The sequence below is a fragment of the Pan troglodytes genome, chromosome 16 (assembly GCF_028858775.2).
Source record: "Pan troglodytes isolate AG18354 chromosome 16, NHGRI_mPanTro3-v2.0_pri, whole genome shotgun sequence".
NCBI classification, from domain to species: Eukaryota; Metazoa; Chordata; class Mammalia; order Primates; family Hominidae; genus Pan; species Pan troglodytes.
In genome coordinates this window covers 82,204,811-82,226,347 of record NC_072414.2, presented here as the reverse complement: position 1 = coordinate 82,226,347, position 21,537 = coordinate 82,204,811, and the positions used below count along the sequence as shown (strand labels likewise).

At 39.9% G+C, this 21,537-nt stretch overlaps 1 protein-coding gene across 1 annotated transcript in view; it reads right to left on the bottom strand.

Moving 5' to 3' along the window:
• IQGAP1 (IQ motif containing GTPase activating protein 1) overlaps nucleotides 1-21,537 on the bottom strand; it is a 114,093-nt gene that overhangs the window by 67,994 nt on the left and 24,562 nt on the right. Inside the window, exons 3-5 of the mRNA XM_523157.8 lie at nucleotides 8,080-8,236; nucleotides 4,650-4,727; nucleotides 521-597 (exon numbers count right to left, since the gene is read on the bottom strand). Of these exons, the coding sequence (XP_523157.3) occupies nucleotides 521-597; nucleotides 4,650-4,727; nucleotides 8,080-8,236 (312 nt within the window). The remainder of the gene's footprint in view (nucleotides 1-520; nucleotides 598-4,649; nucleotides 4,728-8,079; nucleotides 8,237-21,537) is intronic.

Below are 21,537 nucleotides of genomic sequence, written 5' to 3'. Positions count from 1 at the left end.
CAGGCACCCGCCACCATGCCCAGCTAATTTTTTGTATTTTTAGTAGAGACAGGGTTTCACTATGTTGGCCAGGCTGGTCTTGAACTCCTGACCTCAGGTGATCCACCCGCCTTGGCCTCCCAAAGTGCTGGGATTACAGGCGTGAGCCACCACATCCGGCTTATAAAAATTATTGAATGAATGAACAAATGGCTTAACAATGGCAAGGACCTACATAACTAAACAAGAGACTGCACCCCAACTGAATGCATAGTTCACAGAAATACTAGATCAATTATGAAAGATACCATGTTTTTAGAAGAAAATTACCTGCTATTAAATAAATAAATCCCTTCTCCAAACTCCCTAGAAAAACACAGCTGTTTCTCACCATTTTGTTTGGATAACAGTATTTTATCCTATTTGGAACTTTTGAAACTAATCAAAAAACTTTTTCATTCTTACCTCAAGGATAAAAAACTACACACTCAATTCAGATGTTATTCATAATTTCCTTATTTTGCCAAGAAAATTTGATTACCTGAGTGCATGGATACAGTAGATACATCTTGGCATGTTCTTTCGATCATAGATATCTGTAGTTTCTGGGTAAAAAATCTAGGGAGAAATAAAAGAAACAGAGTAAGATATCTATTCACTGTGTTCATCTGACATTCACCAATCATCAATAATACAAATCAAACTATGGACAGTTAGAAAACATCAGTGGCATTCTTAGAAAACATCGGTGGCATTCAGCAAATAACTTCATTAGGGTGAACAGACATTTCATCATAAGAATTGCAAGGAATAAAATGCTATAATACAGAATAAAAAGTACTACTTGGAAAATCTCTATTTGGACAACCCACTGAATTTCATTAGGTGTGAGAAGGTGATTTACTTATTTCAGACCCAGACACAGGCATATGAAGACCAAGTTCTAGTCCAGTTTAAATCACTGGACTGATCTAAGTATGAGGCTTTCAGAACTACAATGCTCCTAGTTACTATCTACCATGCCTAGATGGAGAAACAACTCAACAATGAACATTTACTAAGTGCTTTAGTTTGTGCAACCTGCTACATTTAGACATTGAAAAAAACTATAAAATATTAAAATGTGTTTAATGCTTAGGAGAAATGGGAAGCTACACAGATGAAGTAGCTAGAATAGAGCATGTATGAGGGAATTTGGAAGACAAGTACTTTTCCATGGTAGCACTTACCAAAATCGATCATTTGTGTTTATCTGTCTGGCTACTCCAACAGACTATAAGCCACATGAAGGCAGGGCTAGATCTATGTTATTTATTAACTGCCATATCTTTGATATCAAGCCCAGAGCCAGGGTCATGGAAGCTCTACATTCGATGAGTTAGTGAATGAGGTAGGATAGGAACAGAGTAGATTTAGACTGGGAATAGCCTTGAACTTCAAGACCTATTCTCACAGTCATGTGGCACCATACAATTCAATCTGTAATTTAGGGAAATAAGGGGTGACAGTGGTTTGGAGAAGCAAAAGACTGAATAATGAGGTGAGAAGAATTTGGATAAGCAATAAAGGCCTATATTAAGACTGTGAAATCATAAACTAAAGAAATGAGTGAATCATGATAGAGAGCAAAAGGCCTTCCAAATAAGAGAAATAGCCAGAATAAATAAAGCAAAAATAATCATGATGTGTTTGTGAGACAGTAAGGCAATATACCCTATTGTTTTTTAAAATCTACAGAATACGTTCTAGAAAATAACAGAAAAATAAGGTTGGATAGGTAGGATAAAATCAGATTATTATAAGCAACTTGAAAGTCAGACAAGTCTGAACTTGATAAGCAGGACATAAAGAAGTAGCCTAGCTTTGGAGCTAAGGATAAAAATAGAGCCCTGGGGAGATCTGACTGGAGACAGGACACAGCATATGTTGAATAATGGGAGATGGGAGCTGGGGAGGTATGCTGGGAGGCTGTTCTAACAGTAGATGGATAAAAGAGATATTTCAAATAAATGGAGAAGGCTTAGGGAATGACCAGATTTAGAAGTTCAAGGTATCTCCAAGGTTTTGAGACTGGATGACTGGGAAAATGATGACATGGTACCATTTATTATAGAGGAAGGGAAGTTCAGTTGGGGAAAAGGTAGATTTAATTTTAGATATGAAAAATTCTAGGTGACAGAAAGCTATCCAAGGAGAAATGTCCAGCAGCCAACTGAAGATACTGTGTTTATCTTATGTCAGCAAGTCTTGAGAATAAATGAAACCATGAAAATGGGAAAATGTATCTAACAAGGATTGCATCTTAAAGTATGTCCATCACTAGGACATGGAAGGTAGAATAATTAAAGAAAACAGGACTAGTTGAGCAGATTAAAAACAATTTTAAAAATCAAACTAAGAAATATCTCAGGGAAAAGGCAGCCAACAGTACCAATTATAATAAAGAGTCAAAAAGGATAAGAACCAAAAAATGACTGCATGAATTTTCTATAATAGGCCAGCATGTACCATATAAAGAGATTAGAAAAGACATCCCAATAAACACCATATATGTATTGTCAATTACGTATTATACATTATATTAAGAACAACAATACATTTTTAGGTTATCATTAGTTCTTATTACTCAGAAGTCTTCTGGGCCTAAATGTAGGGTGGACAATTCAAGGCTTACAGCCATGATTATCAAGTTGTTCCTGAAAGCCTTTAATACATTCTGTGTTTGTTGCAACTGTAGTCCAGGACAATATACTACTGTTAGTAAACCAAAAAAGGTAATAAAATTACATCATTAAAAAAGCATCTCGTAGTAACAACGCTACTAGCAATTGCAAATATTAACAAAGCTCTTAGTATCATTCAAATGAGGTTATTGTCATTGCCCACTGGCAATATACTATATAAAAAACAGAAACAGGAAGTTACAGGTGCACAGTGTAATATTTTACACTATATAGCACAGTATTTTATACTATATTAAAAAACAGGGAAAGGAAATTACAGGTGCACAGACAGGCCACGTAGCTGTAAGAACTTGACGTACTGCATTTCCTAACAATTGTGGGGCCTAATTCTCAAACATACCAGTGGCAAGGAAGAGAACTTCAGAACTTTCTCTGAAAAAAAGAGGAGAAAAGCTAGTCTTCTGCAAAGACTCAGTTCTGATTTAACACAATTCGACAGGTATGTATGCAACAATGCATATCTGTTGTATATTGTATACATATCAATATACTATATACGTAATATATAATTACATATTGTAATATATTGTGTATATATAATATATAATATATTGTATATATGATTATATATTACAATATGTAATTATATATTGTATATTATATAATATTGTAAAATTATATTACAATATATTCTATATTGTAATATATTGTATAAGTCATATATTTATCTATACAATATACATATTTGTATACAATATTTATATATTGCACAAAATACAAAATATAAAATGTATACAATATTTCTATATTGAACAAAATACAAAATATAAAATGGTTTTAGCCACCTTCTGATACCCTACACCTCACTTTTTTAAAATAAATTTTCCTTTGGTTACAAAAATTTGAACTCTACAGGAAAGTATAAGGAAAATTAAAACCACCCTTAATCCCATCACACAGAAATGAAAACCATTTTATCTCCTTACAAATTTTTCCCAAGAACACTCACTTTATTTTTACACAAAAATAGTGATCTGATCTTAGATTGAACACAAACTCCTATAACCTTCAACCGTTTTTCCCCACTTAATACATCAAAGGCCCTTTACTTGGGTTGATATCCTTTTAAATGGCACTAGTATTTGGCTGTAACACAATTAATACCCCTTGTAAAGAAACATGTACTTTGCTATCAATTTTTTCTATCATAATCAATGCTAAAAAATCCTTCTGTATACATTTTTTTGGTGCTTTCTGATTATTTATTTGGGATAACTTCCCAGAAGCGGAATTCTTACGTCAAAGGATATAAACAGAAAAAAATGAGAACAAAAGAAAGAACGAAATCAATCAATCCATTCATGTCTCCAAGAGTGACCATACAGTGTGGCAGTTATAGATTCAGACAGGACTGGGATGGCAATTTCACTGAAGGCAACACTAAATAAACTCCTGAGCAGAACACCCAGAAGATGTACACTCCAATCAAAACTGCAGCCATGACCAAAAACAGATCCAGGAAGTAAACGTCATTCTACCACCTCTACAATTTAAAATAAAAAATGACCCTTCATACTCCCTACAGATTTCTAAAATATTTCCTTATATTTCCAAAGGTCAAATTTTAATGTTAACAACTTTGTGAATAAATAAAAACCACTGATTTGGTATTCTTTAAAATGGTGAATCTCACAGCATGTGAATTCTATCTAAGGAAAAATAGTAAAATGTAAGTCTACAATTTGATGTAGTAAAAGTAGATATCATCACAGGGAATTTCTCTAGGGTAAGATGAAACAGGTATGAGGATTATAAAAGAAAAAGAACAAAACTATTTCCTAAGTCAAAAAGAAAGACATCTTTTAGTATTTAAAAAAACACCAAAGATTCTGAGAATAATTTTACAGGTAGAATGAGAACAGGTTGTTTGGGGGTTATGCCACAACAGCTGGAACAAAGCCTAAACTATTATCTCAGGTAAGTTACCTTAGGCAATCCAATCTCATCCATGGCATTCAACCACTGAATCACATTATCAGTGTGTCTAAAGTGGAGGCCAGTCGCCTAGAAAAAAAAAAGAAAATTAGGTATCATTGGCTGTATTGAAGCAAATATTAAATAAAAACTCTCTTCGCAAAAGTTTCCTCAAGAGATTTGACAAATTTTCCTTAATTTTGATGTCATTATGCTCACATTCCAATACCAAAAAGCCAAATCCACATCTCAGCTCCTCTCACTTAGGAACTACCTGGAGAGCCTTCTTGTGTATAGTGTGCTCAACAGAACATGTGGTCTTTGGAGTTAAATTATCTTCGATTCAATTACTGGCTTAGTAATCTACTGGTGACACTGGAAAAGCCACTTCATCCTTTAGGGACAGAGTTTTACCATCTAGAACAGCTGCTTTGCATGTATAAAAACTAAGTGAGATAATGCACATAAACAAATTAGTATGGTGTCTGAATACATAGATGTTCACAAAATGCTGTATAAAAATACCACGCTGGGACGGTGGCTCATTCCTGTAATCCCAGCACATTGGGAGGCCGAGGTGGACAGATCACCTGAGGTCAGGAGTTTGAGATCAGCCTGGCCAACATGGTGAAATCCCATCTCTACTAAAAATACAAAAATTAGCCAGGTGTGGTGGTGCACACCTGTAATCCCAGCTACTCGGGAGGCTGAGGCAGGAGAATCATTGAACCTGGGAGGCAGAGGTTGCAGTGAGAGCCAAGACGGCACCACTACACTCCAGCCTAGGCGACAGAACGAGACTCTGTCTTAAAAAAAATCAATCAGGGCTTTCATTCTATATATATAGATATCCCCTCTAAACTTCAATGTCTGCTTTTTTTTGAAACACGGCTCCACTTTGTTGTCTAGGCTGCAGTGCACTGGCACAATCGGCTCACTGGCACAATCGGCTCACTGCAGCCTCACCTCCTGGGCTCAAGCGATATTCTCACCTTTGCCTCCTGAGTGGCTGGGACTACGAGTGCATGTCACCATGCCCATCTAATTGTTTTTCTATTTTTTGTAGAGCGGAGGTTTCACCTTGTTGCCCAGGCTGATCTCAAACTCCTAGACTCAAGCGAGGACTCCCACCTCAGCCTCCCAAAGTGCTGGGATTACAGGCATGAGCCACTGCACCCAGCCATTTTTTTTTTATTGTTGCCGCAGTCTCCGCTCTCCTTTTACACTATCTGCAAAGTCTCCACTCTCCTTTTACGCTATCTTCCCATTCTGCCTACAGAATAGCTCCAGAGTTGTCTTCAGAATAACTGTGTATTCAAAACTGAGCAAAGGGCTGGGCACAGTGGCTCATGCCTGTAATCCTGGCACTTTGAGAGGCCAAGGTGGGAGGATAACTTAAGCCCAGGAGTTGGAGACCAACCTGGGCAACATAGTGAGACCCCCATCTCTACACTAAAATTTGTTTAAATTAGCCTGGTGTAGTAGCATGCTCCCATAGTCCCAACTACTAGGGAGGCTGAGGTGGGAGGATTGCTTGAGCCTAGGGAGGTCAGGGCTGCAGTGAGCCATGATGGCATTACTGCACTCTAGCCTGGGTGACACAGCAAGACCCTGTCTCAAAACAAAAACCAACCAACCAACCAACAACAAAAAAACCCACTGAACATATAAGTCTTTTTGATTAAGGAAAGTTTCTGTTTATGATGTTAATTTTGGCTGAGTACCTATACCGTTCCTTGTTTTCCCTTGAATTTAAACATAAAACATAAAAAATCTCTTTGACATTGTAGCCTTACTCATTCTGAGTCTGGGCCCAGTTATTACAGCTGACCACCCTTACATTTGGTCTTGGTAATGCAATTCTCCACTATCTTTCATAGTCATCATTTTTCAAATAAGGGTTCACAGGTAACCTCTGTAGACAAGAAAATTTGGTCCTTGTCAACATCCCCATTTTTTTTTTGGGAGACAGAGTCTTGCTCTGTTGCCCAGGCTGGAGTGCAGTGGTGCTATCTCAGCTCACTGTAACCCCCGCCTCCTGGGTTCAAGTGATTCTCCTGCCTCAGCCTCCTGAGTGGCTGGGATTACAGGTGTGCGCCACCAAGCCTGGCTGATTTTTATATTTTTAGTAGAGATGGGGTTTCACCAAGTTGGCCGGGTTTGTCTTGAACTCCTGACCTCAAGTGATCCGCCCGCCTCAACCTCCCAAAGTGCTGGGATTACAGGCATGAACTACTGGGCCTGGCCCAACATTCCAACTTAATTAAGCAGTCAGTCTTCTTTTTTATAGCACCTTGAGACACAGGAATCAAACCCTCTCATCTCAATTTTCTGAAACTGAATCACTTTCCCATTGTACCTTGAACTCCAGCAACACAGGGTGATGTTTTTTCATGAAGTTACTTTTGCATTCAATTTGCCAACAAATCTCAGTGCTTAAAATTCATTTCTTTTTTTAAGAGACAGGTGGGAGTGCAGTGGCACAATATTAACTCCCTACAGCCTCAACCTCCTAGGCTCAAGCAATCCTCTTGCCTCAGTCTCCCAAGTAGCCAGGACTACAGCATGCGTGACCATGTCTGGCTAATTTTTTTTTTTGTAAGACAGGGTCTCATTATATTGCCCAGGCTACTCTCAAACTCCTGGTCTTAAGTGATCCTACCACCTTGGCCTTCCAAGTACTGGGATTACAGGTGAGAATCAGTGTGCCCAGCCTAAAATTAGGTTTTCTTTTTTTTCTTTTTTTTTTTTTTTTGAGATGGAGTCTCACTCTGACACCCAGGGCTGGAGTGCAGTGGCATGATCTCGGCTCACTGCAACCTCTGCCTCCCGGGTTCAAGCGATTCTCCTGCCTCAGCCTCCTGAGTAGCTGGGATTACAGGCATGCACCACCACGCCCGGCTAATTTTTGTATTTTTGGTAGAGACGGGGTTTCACCATGTTGGTCAGGCTGGTCTCGAACTCCTGACCTTGTGATCCGCCCACCTCAGCCTCCCAAAGTGCTGGGATTACCGGCGTGAGCCACCGCGCCCGGCCCCAAAACTAGATTTAAAGTAGTAATTCCCCTAGTTATTTCTTCTACCTTCTAAAGAATTAAAAAATTCATCTACAAGTAGGAAAATTTCTAGATATATAACATCATAAGAATTCTACCAGAAACAAAGACAGCTAAAGTTCTTTTCCTAGTACATATTTTTTTGTGGGGGGACAGGGTAAGGGGGAGGCGGGCTTTCCAGATAAATTCTAAAAGAGATGTAATAATATTTGCCTAGTACATATTGCCTTTGCACAAATTTCTCCATTCTGCCAGGCATTTTCAAGGCTATAATTTGTTGCAACAAACACACCTTACACATACTTCTCAATAACTCTTACACAAAATAAAACATGCTAACTTTCTCAAGTTGACAGAAATCTAAGCACAAAGCAAGGAAGGACTCACCTTGTATCTGGTCTGTTCTCGATCATAGATTTTTTTCAGGGACACTACTTTGGGAGAGAAGAAGTTCCCCAGTTTGGCAAGGTAGACCCCATTCCTAAGCCCCTCCTCCAGTTCTGTGGTGGGAGGCAGATCTTCCCCTAGGCATGCTTCCATCCACCTGCACAAAAGGAGAGAGGATGCAAAAAAAGAAAGGGAAGGTCAGAACTTTTCCTTAGAGATTTTAAGCTTAATTTCCATTCTCCTTGGAGAAGCTTAAACTGAACATAATAGCACTCTTTTACAATCAGTTCCACACACATCCTTACCCTGCCTGGCCCAGTCAGATCTCAGAGGCGGGGAACTTAGGAAAATTCCTGAGCATGAATGCCACTTTCTTCTCCACCCCACTTGCCTCTGCTGCAGCAACACAGCCAGCTGGCTCCCCAGATCCTGACTGCTCCCAGAACCTCAGACCCTTTCCCTCAGTCCTTAAGTTGCTCTTTAACAAATCCTAAGAAAAGCCATTTGTAACTGAAGCCACCGTTTCAACTGTTCAGAAGCTTTAATTTGTTGCTGACATTCTCTTCCAGTTTCAGAACTCAGAATCCACAGTGAATTTCTAGGTCCCAGTTTTAAGGTTGCTTGGGGGTTATCAAAACAGACTCAATTATTTCAGCTAAAATATTAAAAGAAACTCCTATGGAAGCAGTAAATAATGAATTCTCAGATTTTTGGAGGCAGGGAGGAGGTTGTAAAAAGGATAGGAAAAGAAAACTATTTTCCAAAAAGAAAAAGAATAAAACAAAGAAAAAAAGAAAACTGTATTTCCCCCTTCAAATATCTCTTAGTAAATTTCAAGAAAGCCTAAGATAAAACAAAGGAAAGTTTAGTTACATGTATTTTCTACCAACGGAAACATAGGTAACTAAAGGTCATTTATGGCAATGGTTTTCTTTTCCTTTTCTTCTTTTTTCTTTTGAGACAAAGTCTCACTCTATTGCCCAGGCTGGAGTGCAGTGGCATGATCTCAGCTCACTGCAACCTCCGCCTCCCGGGTTCAAGCAATTCTCCTGCCTCAGCTTCCTGAGTAGCTGGGACTCCAGGCATGCACCACCATGCCCAGCTAATTTTTGTATTTTTAGTAGAGACGGGGCTTCGTCATATTGACCAGGCTGGTCTCAAACTCCTGACCTCAAGTGATCTGCCCACCTCAGCCTCCCAAAGTGCTGGGATTACAGGTGTGAGCCACTGGACCCGGACCATGGCAACAGTTTCCAACCACTGAGCCACAGAATCCTGTGAATATCGAAGGAAAGCTATAGAACCTTCCCCTGGAAAAATATACATATACTTAAATTTTACATGTAATTTCAGAGACTTCATTGACTCTAGGAACCCTAGATTTAAAACTCCTAATTTAAAATTATTTCACTCAATTTTTTTTTTTTTAAGTTGGAGTCTCACTCTGTTGCCCAGGCTGGAGTGCAATGGTACAATCTCAGCTCACTACAACCTCTGCCTCCTGGGTTCAAGCAATTCTCCTGTCTCAGCCTCCCGAGTTGCTGGGATTATAGGCCTGTGCCACCACACCTGGCTAATTTTTTGGTATTTTTAGTAGAGATGGGGTTTCACCATATTGGTCAGGCTGGTCTTGAACTCCTGACCTCAGGTGATCCACCCACCTCGGCCTTCCAAAGTGCTGGGATTACAGGCGTCAGCCACCGTTCCCAGCTCAGTCTTGCTTTTAAATCTACTCTACCTTTAAATTAGCCAGCGTACTCTCTAACACATGAAGCCTGATGGGTATACGAATGGGCCAGATAATTTTCTGGTTGTTTCCTATACTCGATGATAAGCTTCTCTGCTGTCTTTTCTTTCTTTCAAATAGTAGAACTTAAATTGTCAGAAAGGGGAAAAATGAAACAAATGAGTTTTCCAGAAGAGTTGTCATAATAAATGAGATACCAATTTGAAATGGCTACAAAAATCTAAACTATACCTCTATTGAGCCTAAAGATGCAAAGGGCAATGTAGAAAAGATTGGCAGTTGTCGGTACGGAAAATAGTGTAGTTCAAGGACACATCTCATCTTTTTACTGCTAAAAAGGATGCTGATAAAATCATTCTGGCAAACAACTACTGGCAACTCCAGCTCTCAGGGGACAATCTAACTTGGGTTCTCATTAACAGTAAAAACCTAACAACCTCAGCCTAAGCCAAAAATGGCCCTCAAGCACGTAACAATACCAAAAAAAAAAAAGTTACTTATTTTTCTTTTTAAAATGAAGTAAACACACAGGGAAAACTATGGATAAAGAGCACAGTAGATACTTTTGCCTTGAATCAGAGCCAGTTACCAGAGGTATTTAGGTTTTCCTCTTTTCTGAGATTTCTAGACAAAAATAAAAGGATAGCCCATGGTAACATCTCCCAGCATTCTTTATATTTCCTTTCCCTAGTCCAACTGCTATAAAACAGTCCTGACTTAGATGTTTCCTATAGCTGGGTAGAATGCTCTTCATATAACACAGGTGTCAGGTCAGAGAAGAAAGGCCAACAGTGATTTGGTGAAAGTTATTAAATAGAAAGAATGAGCTAGAATAAACAGGGAGGCAAAATACATTGTTTCTAAACAACTGCTCAAACCTGAAGCTGCCTTCCAAGTCACCTCACCACGTATGTGGCTTGCCCACCAATCTGAGCTATTTCACAATGGAGTATCACCTGGTTTGTTTATAAAATAAATCAGGACTAGGTAGGATGCAGTGGCTCACACCTGTAATCCCAGCACTTTGGAAGGCCAAGGCAGGCCGAACACTTGAGGTCAGGAGTTCCAGACCAGCCTGGACAACATGGCGAAACCCCATCTCTACTAAAAATACAAAAATTTGCCAGTGTGGTGGTGTGCACCTATAGTCTCAGATACTTGGGAGGCTAAGACAGGAGGATCACTTTAACCTGGGAGGTAGAAGCTGCAGTGAGTTGAGATGGTGGCACTGCACTCTAACTGGGGTGACAAAGTGAAACCCTGTCACAAACGAACAAATCAGGACCCAACTGCTTTGAAAAGTAAAGTGCCATGTTAACATTTTTAATGTTAGCAGAAATTTGGATTCTACTCGAATTCCAAGATGACACAACAAACACTTCTTTCAGTCTTTCTCTACAGCTCACATGAGATTTCCCCTTCTTCTACTAAATCACAGAATCAGAAAACATGAGAGCCAGGAAGCAAATGCACTTCTAGGGAAAATCCCTTTGTTTGTTTTAAATATAATATATATCTAAAAATGGCCAGGCACAGTAGCTCACGCCTGTAATCCCAGCACTTTGGGAGGCCAAGGCAGGAGGATTGCTTGAGCCCAAGAGTTCAGGACCAGCCTGGCAACACAGCCAGACCCTGTCTCTACAAAAAATTTAAAAATTAGCCAGGCGTGGTGGCACGTGCCTGTAGTCCTAGCTACTTGAGAGGCTGCAGCAGGAGGACCGTTTGAGCCCAGGAGGTCGAGGCTGCAGTGAGTTATGATCGTGCCACCATACTCCAACCTGGGCAACAGAGCAAAACTCTGTCTCAAAAATTATATATATATATATATATATATATGAATGAGACAATTATTAAACATTTCTGAAATGTTTATATTTTCCATGTTATTATATAGTTTCTGAAGACTTTAAGTTTACATAAAAATTTAACCAAGTCCTTAATAAGTCACCTATCTTAGACATTTATGTCATTTCTAAATGTTTTCAACCATTAAATAATAGTGCAAGGAATATCTTTGTGCACAGTGTTCTTCTTTATTTAGAATTAATTCCTCAGGAAAGGTCCTTAGAAGTACAACTCCAAAATTAAAAATATAAACATTGAAAAAGAATCTAACTGGCCACAAGCCTGCTCAGAGGCTGATAATCTATTTGCACTTCCTCTCATTTACAAATAAGAATGAGGCTGATCCAAGGTCATCCAATAGCTAGTGGCAAAGATGGAACAACAAGACTGATTGCTAGGTTTAGAATCCTCCTCACAGTATCACTCTTGCTCTCACTATATCACCTGAAAAGCCAAAAGGGGTTGAGCTCCACAGGCTGTCTAAAAAGGGAAAAATCGCAGAAATACCAAGAAGGAAAAAGGCTGGTATCTCTCTACATTCTGCCTACTTTTTAATAATTAAAGGTATTTTAGCTTAACTAAATCCACCAGTGATTCTCAACTTAGACACAAAACTTTTCTTATAAAACTTAAATATTTAGAACCGGTTAAGTTTGGCAGGGTGCAGTGGTTCACGCCTGTAATCCCAGCACTTTGGGAGGCCAACGCGGGTGGATCACTTGAGGTCAGGAATTGGAGAAAAACCTGGCCAACAGGGTGAGACCCCGTCTCTACAAAAAATACAAAAATTAGCCAAGTGTGGTGGAGTATGCCTGTAATCCCAGCCACTACTTGGAAAACTGAGGCATGAGCTGAGATTGCATCACTGCACTCCAGCCTGGGCAACAGCAGAGCAAGTCTCTGTCTTAAAAGACAAACAAACAAACCTGGCTGAATTCATTCTCCTACTGAATACTGTGTTCCAAGTATGGTCTGACCAGCCTGAAATGGAACAGGACTATCACCTTCTTCATTATGACACTCCATAACCACAAAGCCTCAGCTTAAATTATTTTATTACACTTTTTCAATCAACAGAGACTCCTTTTTTCCCCAAATATAGAGCTGCTAAACCATATCTCTAGCTTTTTTTTTTTTTTGAAACGGAGTCTCGCTCTGTTGCCCAGGCTGAAGTGCAGTGGCATGATCTCAGCTCACTGCAACCTCCGCCTCCCAAGTTCAAGCAATTCTCCTGCCTCAGCCTCCCAAGTGGCTGGGATTACAGGCTTGTGCCACCACAACCGGCTAATTTTTATATTTTTAGTAGAGATGGGGTTTCACCATGTTGGCCAGGTTGGTCCTGAACGCCTGACCTCAGGTGATCCACCAGCCTCAGCCTCCCAAAGTGCTGGGATTACAGGCATGAGCCACCACGCCCGGCCTCTAGCTTTTTTATAAATTTAGCTTTATGAAGACTTTATTAAAAAAATTTTTTCTTTGAGATGGAGTCTCGCTTTGTCGCCCAGGCTAGAGTGCAATGGCACGATCTCAGCTCACTGCAACCTCTGGCTTCCGGGTTCAAGCAATTCTCCTGTCTCCTCTGGGTAGCTGGGATCAGCACACCTGGCTAGTTTTTGTATATCTTAGTAGAGACGGGGTTTCACCATGTTGGCCAGGCTGGCCTTGAACTCCTGACCTCAAGTGATCCGCCCACCTTGGCCTCCCAAAGTGCTGGGATTATAGGCGTGAGCCACTGTGCCCGGCCTATAAAGACATTTAAAAATAAAACTATGGCTGAGGTGGGAGGGTTGCCTGAGTCTGAGAGTTTGAGGATGCAGTGAGCAGTGATCATACCACTGCATTCCCAGCCTGGGCGACAGTGAAACTCTTGTCTCAAAATCAATCAATCTATGCACAAAAGAAAAATCACTGGCCAACACAACTTTCTACCAATTCTCATATTTAACCCTGTCCTAGCAATAATCATAGAATCTCAAGGATGGAAGGCTCATTAAAGATCTTTCAGCCCATCTCAATTCCTCCACTCCCCTCACATGTTCTACTCCATCCCCAATTTGATGTTCCCAAAACATCTCAGCCAAATCAGGAAGCAGGCTGAGCCTGAATACTGACAGAGAATCAAACATTCAAGGTAACCTAGTTCATTTCTGGACTCCAGTAGTCAGAAAGTTTTTGCTAAGCCGGCATCAATTCTCTACTGGCACCCTAAGCTGCCTCCTGGAGCAAGAGAACGTAAAAATAAAAGCATAATGTGAGTAGCACTGGCCATGGACTTGGAAAGATCTGGTTCTATGTCCTGTCTCTGGCACTTACCGAGAAAGACAGCAAGCCACTTAACCAGTTCTTTCATTTGTTAAAAAAGGCTAACAGGATCTTCCAAGGTTTGTCATTGAGGATTAAATAAGATTGCAAGTGAAATAGAGCTAGCACAGTGCTTGGCTGGGTATTGAAAAAAATATTTGTGCCTTTCCTCCTATCCCCTCATGATGAGTCACATGCTGACAATTCCATAAGTAAAATGATTCCAGCTCCTTCAAGCACTAGTCATAAAAACAGAATAATAATAGCACCTACCCACAGAATGTTTATGAGGATTAAAGAGATGATAGTACATATAAAATACTAAGAACAGTGCCTGGCACAGAGTAAGCACTCAAAACGTTACCAGGTATTATATTAGCAGTGTTAGACATCATCTCTGCCCCCTCACGTCTTTTGCTCATCTCTGAACTTTCTCCAACTGAACACTGTGTTCCAGGTATGGTCTGACCAGCCTGAAATGGAACAGGAGTATCATCTTTTTCATTCTGACACTGCATAACCACAAAGCCTCAGAATAAATTATTTTATTATGCTTTTTCAATCAACAGAGACTCGTTTTTCCCCGAATATAGAGCTGCTAAACTTTATAATTCCATATTTAAATCATTATTTGCACTAATCTCCACAACATACCTTCATGATAGACTCGACCAAAACCACAAGTAGAGTTCAGTAACAAAACTCTTATATTTTTTATGTTTTTCACAAGAGATGTAACAAGCAGACAACAGGGTTCTTAATCTCTCCTCTCACATGGAATATTAAATATAAATATTCAATATTTTCTCTTCAAGTTTAACCCCAGAACTGCTTTAGCAAATCTCACTCAAATGCAAAATTTTTAAAAAGGTGATGTCAGATCTGAAACACAAGTACTAAACAGGAAAGAAGTAACATAAAATGACTCATTTTCAATATAAATGACACTTAAAAAATAATCTTCACACCATGTGGCAGACATGAAGCCAAATACTTTACATGCATTATTATCTCAATCTTTGCAACAACCTCTGAAGTATTATTGTAATTATTTTACAGATAAACTGTGGGTTCCAAAAAGTATATTCCAAGATTATCTGGCAAGTAAGCTCTCACTTGAACCCAAGTTGGTGTGATTCTGAAGCCCATACTCTGGCTTTTTTTTTTTTTCTTTTTTGAGACAGAGTCTATGTAGTGGTGTGATCATGGCTCACTGCAGCCTTGACTTTCAGGGTTCAAGCGATCCTCTGGATCCTCCTACCTAGCCTCTCAAGAAGCTGGGGTCACAAGCATGTGCCACAAAACCCGGCTAATTTTTGCCTTTTTTTGTAGAGAAAGGGTTTCACCATGTTACCCAGGGTGGTCCAAACTCCTGGGCTCAAGCCATCCACCTGCCTTACCCTCCCAAAGTGCTGGGATTACAGGCGTGAGCCACGAACCAGCCTGAAGCTGATACTCTTAATTGCTACAGGATACTTCCTCCTTCAACAATAACAACAGTTACCACCTACTGAACATTCCCTTACAAATGCTCAAGTTCTGAAATTGGGCTTCCTGAAGTATCCCACACCACAATATATAACCTCATTAACAACCCTTACTTCTATCAAGCACTAAGGGAGAGGCCTAGTATTACATATTGGTGAAGCTGATACAATTAGTACAAAAATGAATGCTTATACAAAAGGCTATCTTTAATTACAGTCTTTTAATTTTTTTTTGAGACAGCGTCTCGCTCTGCCACCCAGTCTGGAGTTCAGTGGCCCAATCACGGCTCACTGTGGCCTCAACCTCCTGGGATCAGTGATGCTCCCACCTCAGCCTCCTGAGTAGCTGGGACCACAGGTGTGTACCACCACACGAGGCTAATTTTAAAAATTATTTGTAGAGACAGCAACTCCCTATGTTACTCAGGCTGGTCTCCAACTCCTGGGCTCAAGGGATCCTTCCACCTCAGCCTCCCAAAGTGCAAGGATTATAGGCTTGAGCCACTCTGCTCAGCCTACATAGTAATTCTTATACCCTTTCATATTTATTCTATTTTTTAAAGTTTTTTTCCTAAGTATTTTAAGTCAATTCCTCAAAAAAAAAAAGGTGTCTATTCTGACACCCACGTATTCATTCAGGAAACATTTCGAACTGACTACTCTGTGGAACACTTATCAGTGGTATAACATTGTGCTGAATACCAGTCAGCACCTTCAAGGGAATTACTCTCTGGTAACAGTTATGCTTTAACAGCTAGCTACAATAGGAGATGATATTTGAACTAGGCTTTGCTCAAATAAATTCTATTTACAATAGTGAAAAATGGGAAAAGGAGACATGTAACATAAAGGAACAGCATAAAAATACTTAGGAATCCAACTTACAAGGGATGTGAAGGACCTCTTCAAGGAGAACTACAAACCACTGCTCAATGAAATAAAAGAGGATACAAACAAATGGAAGAACATTCCATGCTCATGGATAGGAAGAATCAATATCGTGAAAATGGCCATACTGAGCAAGGTAATTTATAGATTTAATGCCATCCCCATCAAGCTACCAATGACTTTCTTCACAGAATTGGAAAAAACTACTTTAAAGTTCATATGGAACCCAAAAAGAGCCCGCATTGCCAAGACAATCCTAAGCCAAAAGAACAAAGCTGGAAGCATCATGCTACCTGACTTCAAACTATACTACAATAACCAAAACAGCATGGTATGGTACTGGTACCAAAACAGAGATATAGACCAATGGAACAGAACAGAGCCCTCAGAAATAATACCACATATCCACAACCATCTGATCTTTGACAAACCTGACCAAAACAAGAAATGGGGAAACGATTCCCTATTTAATAAATGGTGCTGGGAAAACTGGCTAGCCATACGTAGAAAGCTGAAACTGGATCCCTTCCTTACACCTTATACAAAAATTAATTCGAGATGGATTAAAGACTTAAATGTTAGACCTAAAACCATGAAAACCCTAGAAGAAAACCTAGGCAATACCATTCAGGACACAGACATGGGCAAGGACTTCATGTCTGAAACACCAAAAGCAATGGCAACAAAAGCCAAAATTGACAAATGGGATCTAATTAAACGAAAGAGCTTCCGCACAGCAAAAGAAACTACCATCAGAGTGAACAGGCAACCTACAGAATGGGAGAAAATTTTTGCAATATACTTATCTGACAAAGGGCTAATATCCAGAATCTACAAAGAACTCAAACAAATTTAAAAGAAACAAACAACCCCATCACAAAGTAGGGGAAGGATATGAACAGATACTTTGCAAAAGAAGACATTTATGCAGCCAACAGACACATGAAAAAATGGTCATCACTGGCCATCAGAGAAATGCAAATCAAAATCACAACGAGATACCATCTCACACCAGTTAGAATAGTGATCATTAAAAAGTTAGGAAACAGGCTGGGCACAGCGGCTCACGTCTGTAATCCCAGCACTTTGGGAGGCCAAGGCAGGTGGATCATGAGGTCAGGAGATCGAGACCATCCTGGCTAACACGGAGAAATCCCATCTCTACTAAAAATACAAAAAATTAGCTGGGCGTCGTGGCGGGCGCCTGTAATCCCAGCTACTCGGGAGGCTGAGGCAGGAGAATGGCGTGAACACGGGAGGTGAAGCCTGCAGTGAGCCAAGATTGTGCCACTGCACTCCAGCCTGGGCGACAGAGCAAGACTCTGTCTCAAAAAAAAAAAAAAAAAAAAAAAAAGTCAGGAAACAACAGGTGCTGGAGAGGATGTGGAGAAATAGGAACACTTTTACACTGCTGGAGGGACTGTAAACTGCTTCAACCATTGGGGAAGACAGTGTGGCAGTTCCTCAAGGATCTAGAACTAGAAATACCATTTGACCCAGCCATCCCATTACTGGGTATGTACCCAAAGGATTGTAAATCATGCTGCTATAAAGACACATGCGCACGTATGTTTACTGCAGCACTATTCACAATAGCAAAGACTTGGAACCAACCCAAATGTCCATCAATGATAGAATGGATTAAGAAAATGTGGCACATATACACCATGGAATACTATGAAGCCATAAAAAAGGATGAGTTCATGTCCTTTGTAGGGACATGGGAACATCACACACTGGGGCCTGTTGTGGGGTAGGGGGAGGCGGGAGGGATAGCATTAGGAGACATACCTAATGTAAATGACGAGTTAATGGGTGCAGCACATCAACATGGCACCTGTATACATTATGTAACAAACCTGCACGTTGTGCACATGTACCCTGGAACTTAAAGTATAATAAATAAAAAAATTAAAAAAAAAAAAGGAACAGCATAATACAAAGGACAAAAAAAAGGCTGAAAACAAATGGCACATTCAGGGAACGGTAAGTCACTGTGATAGAGAAGTAGGTGTAAAAGTATCTGGATTAGTAATCTAACCTGCAGGAATGGGAGCCATGGGAGGTTTTCAAGTAGACTTAGAAGGAGAACTTGGACAGCAGCATGGACGACAGATTCAAGGGAGAAATATCAGGCAAACATTTCGGTAATCCAGGTGAGTGGTAATACAGTCTTTAACTGTGACAATGGTGGAAAGAGAATGATTAACAATTACAAAGGTAGAATTGACCCCATTTGACAATCTGTTAGATGAGGGACGGGGATTAGAAGGGCAGTGGGAAAGATGTGAAATCTCACAGATGACTGAAAAGGCAGGGGGCACGGAGGGTGGGGAAGCAGTTAGCTCCAGACCTCACGGTTCACAACTAACATTAAACACCAAATGGATTAGAGAATCTTTTAAAAAAGAAAAAATAGTTATATACTCTTAAAATGAGAAAGAAGTTTACAAACACTACTACAGAAGCAGAAATCAGAAAGGAAAAGATAAATTGGCTAGTATTTAAACTTCTGTAAGGCCATTTTTAAAAAACTAAATAAAACTTTAACAGGAAAGGCTACTGGAGGAAAAAAATCACAACATATAACAAAGAGCTAACAATATTCCATAATCTTTATATGTATATACATTTTAAACACTTGAAATAAAATGGCAAACATTTCCCTAGAAAAATATGCTAGAAACACAAATTTAAAAATTCATAAAATATACATATAGCCAGTAATTTATAAGAAAATTTCTCAATCTTACTACTAACCAAAGAAATGCAAAGTAAAGTAACAATATCACCATCTTCAGCTATCAGACTAGCAAAGATTTTTTAAAATAACATTGTTGTCCAGTGTGTCGAGAAGCCCCACATTCTGACACACAATTCTAGGAGAAAATCTGGCACCATATACCATCTACAGCAAACTTACAAACACTTCTATAAAACGAAAAGAGAAGGTTCTTTTCTTATTTTTTAAAAGATGATTTGGTGACTTGCGGCATGGATGACTACATAAAAGATGATGCCATTAAACAAGACTGGGGACACCCACAAAAGCCGGAGAGGATGAGCAATTCATGGTTGAAACATGTTCAGCCTGAAATGTCAACGGGACATCCAGACAGTGGCATCTTGTAGGCAGTTGGAAACACAGGTCTCAGGAGGGAGACCTGTTGCTGAAGACCTAAATCTGGAAAATGGCACCACAAGAGTAGATAAGCCCACAGAGAAAGAGGCTGTGGAGAAAAATGTAAAAGCTGAAGCACTGTGCCTCAGAGAACACCAACACTTAAGAGGTGAAAGAGACAAAGATAGCGTCTGTGATCAAGTTAAGAACCAGGAGAGAATCACACAATGGCAATCAAGGAAGGAAAAAATCAGCAAACTGGTAGAGGTCACCAGCTTTCAATGCTGCAGAGAGGCAGGTGGTGAAGAGAAAAGAATGTGGCACACAAGCAAGAAGGTCATCTTTGGCTCCTGTAAGGGGAGTCTCAGTGGAGTGGTGACACAGGAGTCCATTTAAAATAACTAGAAAAGTAACTAAAAGTAGGAAGGAGAGGCAGCAAATGTAGGCTTCTTTTTCTAATTTTTATTTTATTATTATTACTTTTTTTATAACGGAGACAAGGTTTCACTATGTTGTCCAGGCTGGTATGGAACTCCTGAACTCAAGAGATTCTTGACTTCCAACCCCCAACTCCCCCCCCGCCCCCTTCTCCATCTCCCAAAGTACTGGGATTACAGGCATGAGTCACTGCACCCAGCCAACTTCTTTTTCTAGAAGTGTAAGAAAGGAAGAGGAAAAACTAGGGGGAACGGAGAAGGAGTTAGTCTGAGATGGTGACATGTCCTGGGAAAGTGTCTTTTTATTTTTTTTAAATGATTGTGGAAAAAGTATATTTTTATAGTCTGCAAGAAAAGAACACGTGAAGGAGGGGCTAAAGATACAGGAATAAGAACAAAAGAAAGCAAGGTTCTGAAGAGCAGAGGCGGCAGCCAGCTACAGAAAGGAATATACCCCACTTCCTCCCTGAGATAAGAGGGAAGGACATAAGAAAAACCAAGAATGACATGTTATCCCGCTAACTTCTCTGAGCTTCCATTTCCCATATATAAAGCAGGATTAGCAACACACCAAACTTCATAAGGTTGTTGTAAGGATTAAATGAGATGATATATACCAAATACTAGTGATCACCTGGAGTCCACTAAGGAGACCATTCAGAGGCAAAACTTCTTATCTGAGGAATTTAGAAGTAATTAACTTCCCTATTATCTAAAATCGGCACCTGGTTCCAGCTCTCTTTTCAACCTAAAATTTGTAAGCAACTAGACTTTCTATACATCTCTGGAATGCCATGCCGAAACTCACTGTGCAACCCTTGCTGACATTACATCTAAAAATGTAATCATTTATCATGACCTATTGGCTAATATGGTCCAAACTACCCTTAAGCTCCTGCTTTAAGTTCCATAAATACCCTAAGGAAAAATCCACCGCGAGCTCAGTTCTCTCTTGCTGAGGCATTCTTCTGCAGAGTTCCTTCTTTCTAATAAAACTTTCCTTTTTCAAACCTATACTGCTGTCAGTAAATTCTTCCTACCAACCTGTGAGTTGACTACTTTCCAATGCCAGGGCTCTGACACCTCACCCAGCAACTAGCAGTAGGCTCTAAATAATGATAGCTATGTATATGTGTATGTACACATGAGTGTGGGGGTGAAATGGTTAGATCCACAGAAATAAACCTGCTAATGGAGTCTGACACTCCATGATTTACATAATACCTGTCTATCTTGTCTTACTGATAACACTTTTCAAAGGGAATAAATACTTGGCCCTACCCACTCTACACTCAGCAAGACAAATAAATAACTATACTGAGAACTCTACTGTGGTAAACCTTAAAACAAGCCCAGACTAAGAGCATATGCAGAAAAGAATAAGGGTGGAAATCTGAATTAGGGGTCTGTGGAGAGGAAACCAGTTGAACAAGTTCTGCAGAGCACATGACTTCAGTGGTTTCCCAGCTCTGTGCAATACAGAAGGGGAACATACCAATGCCGGAACTGACCACTTCAAGCCATTGAGATTCAGTTCCTCCAGGAACAGCTCCTCTGGTACCACACCCATCTTGCACAGCAAACATCCCCAAATGCCAGGGTTACTCTATGCTAAAAAACCTCCCAAATTTG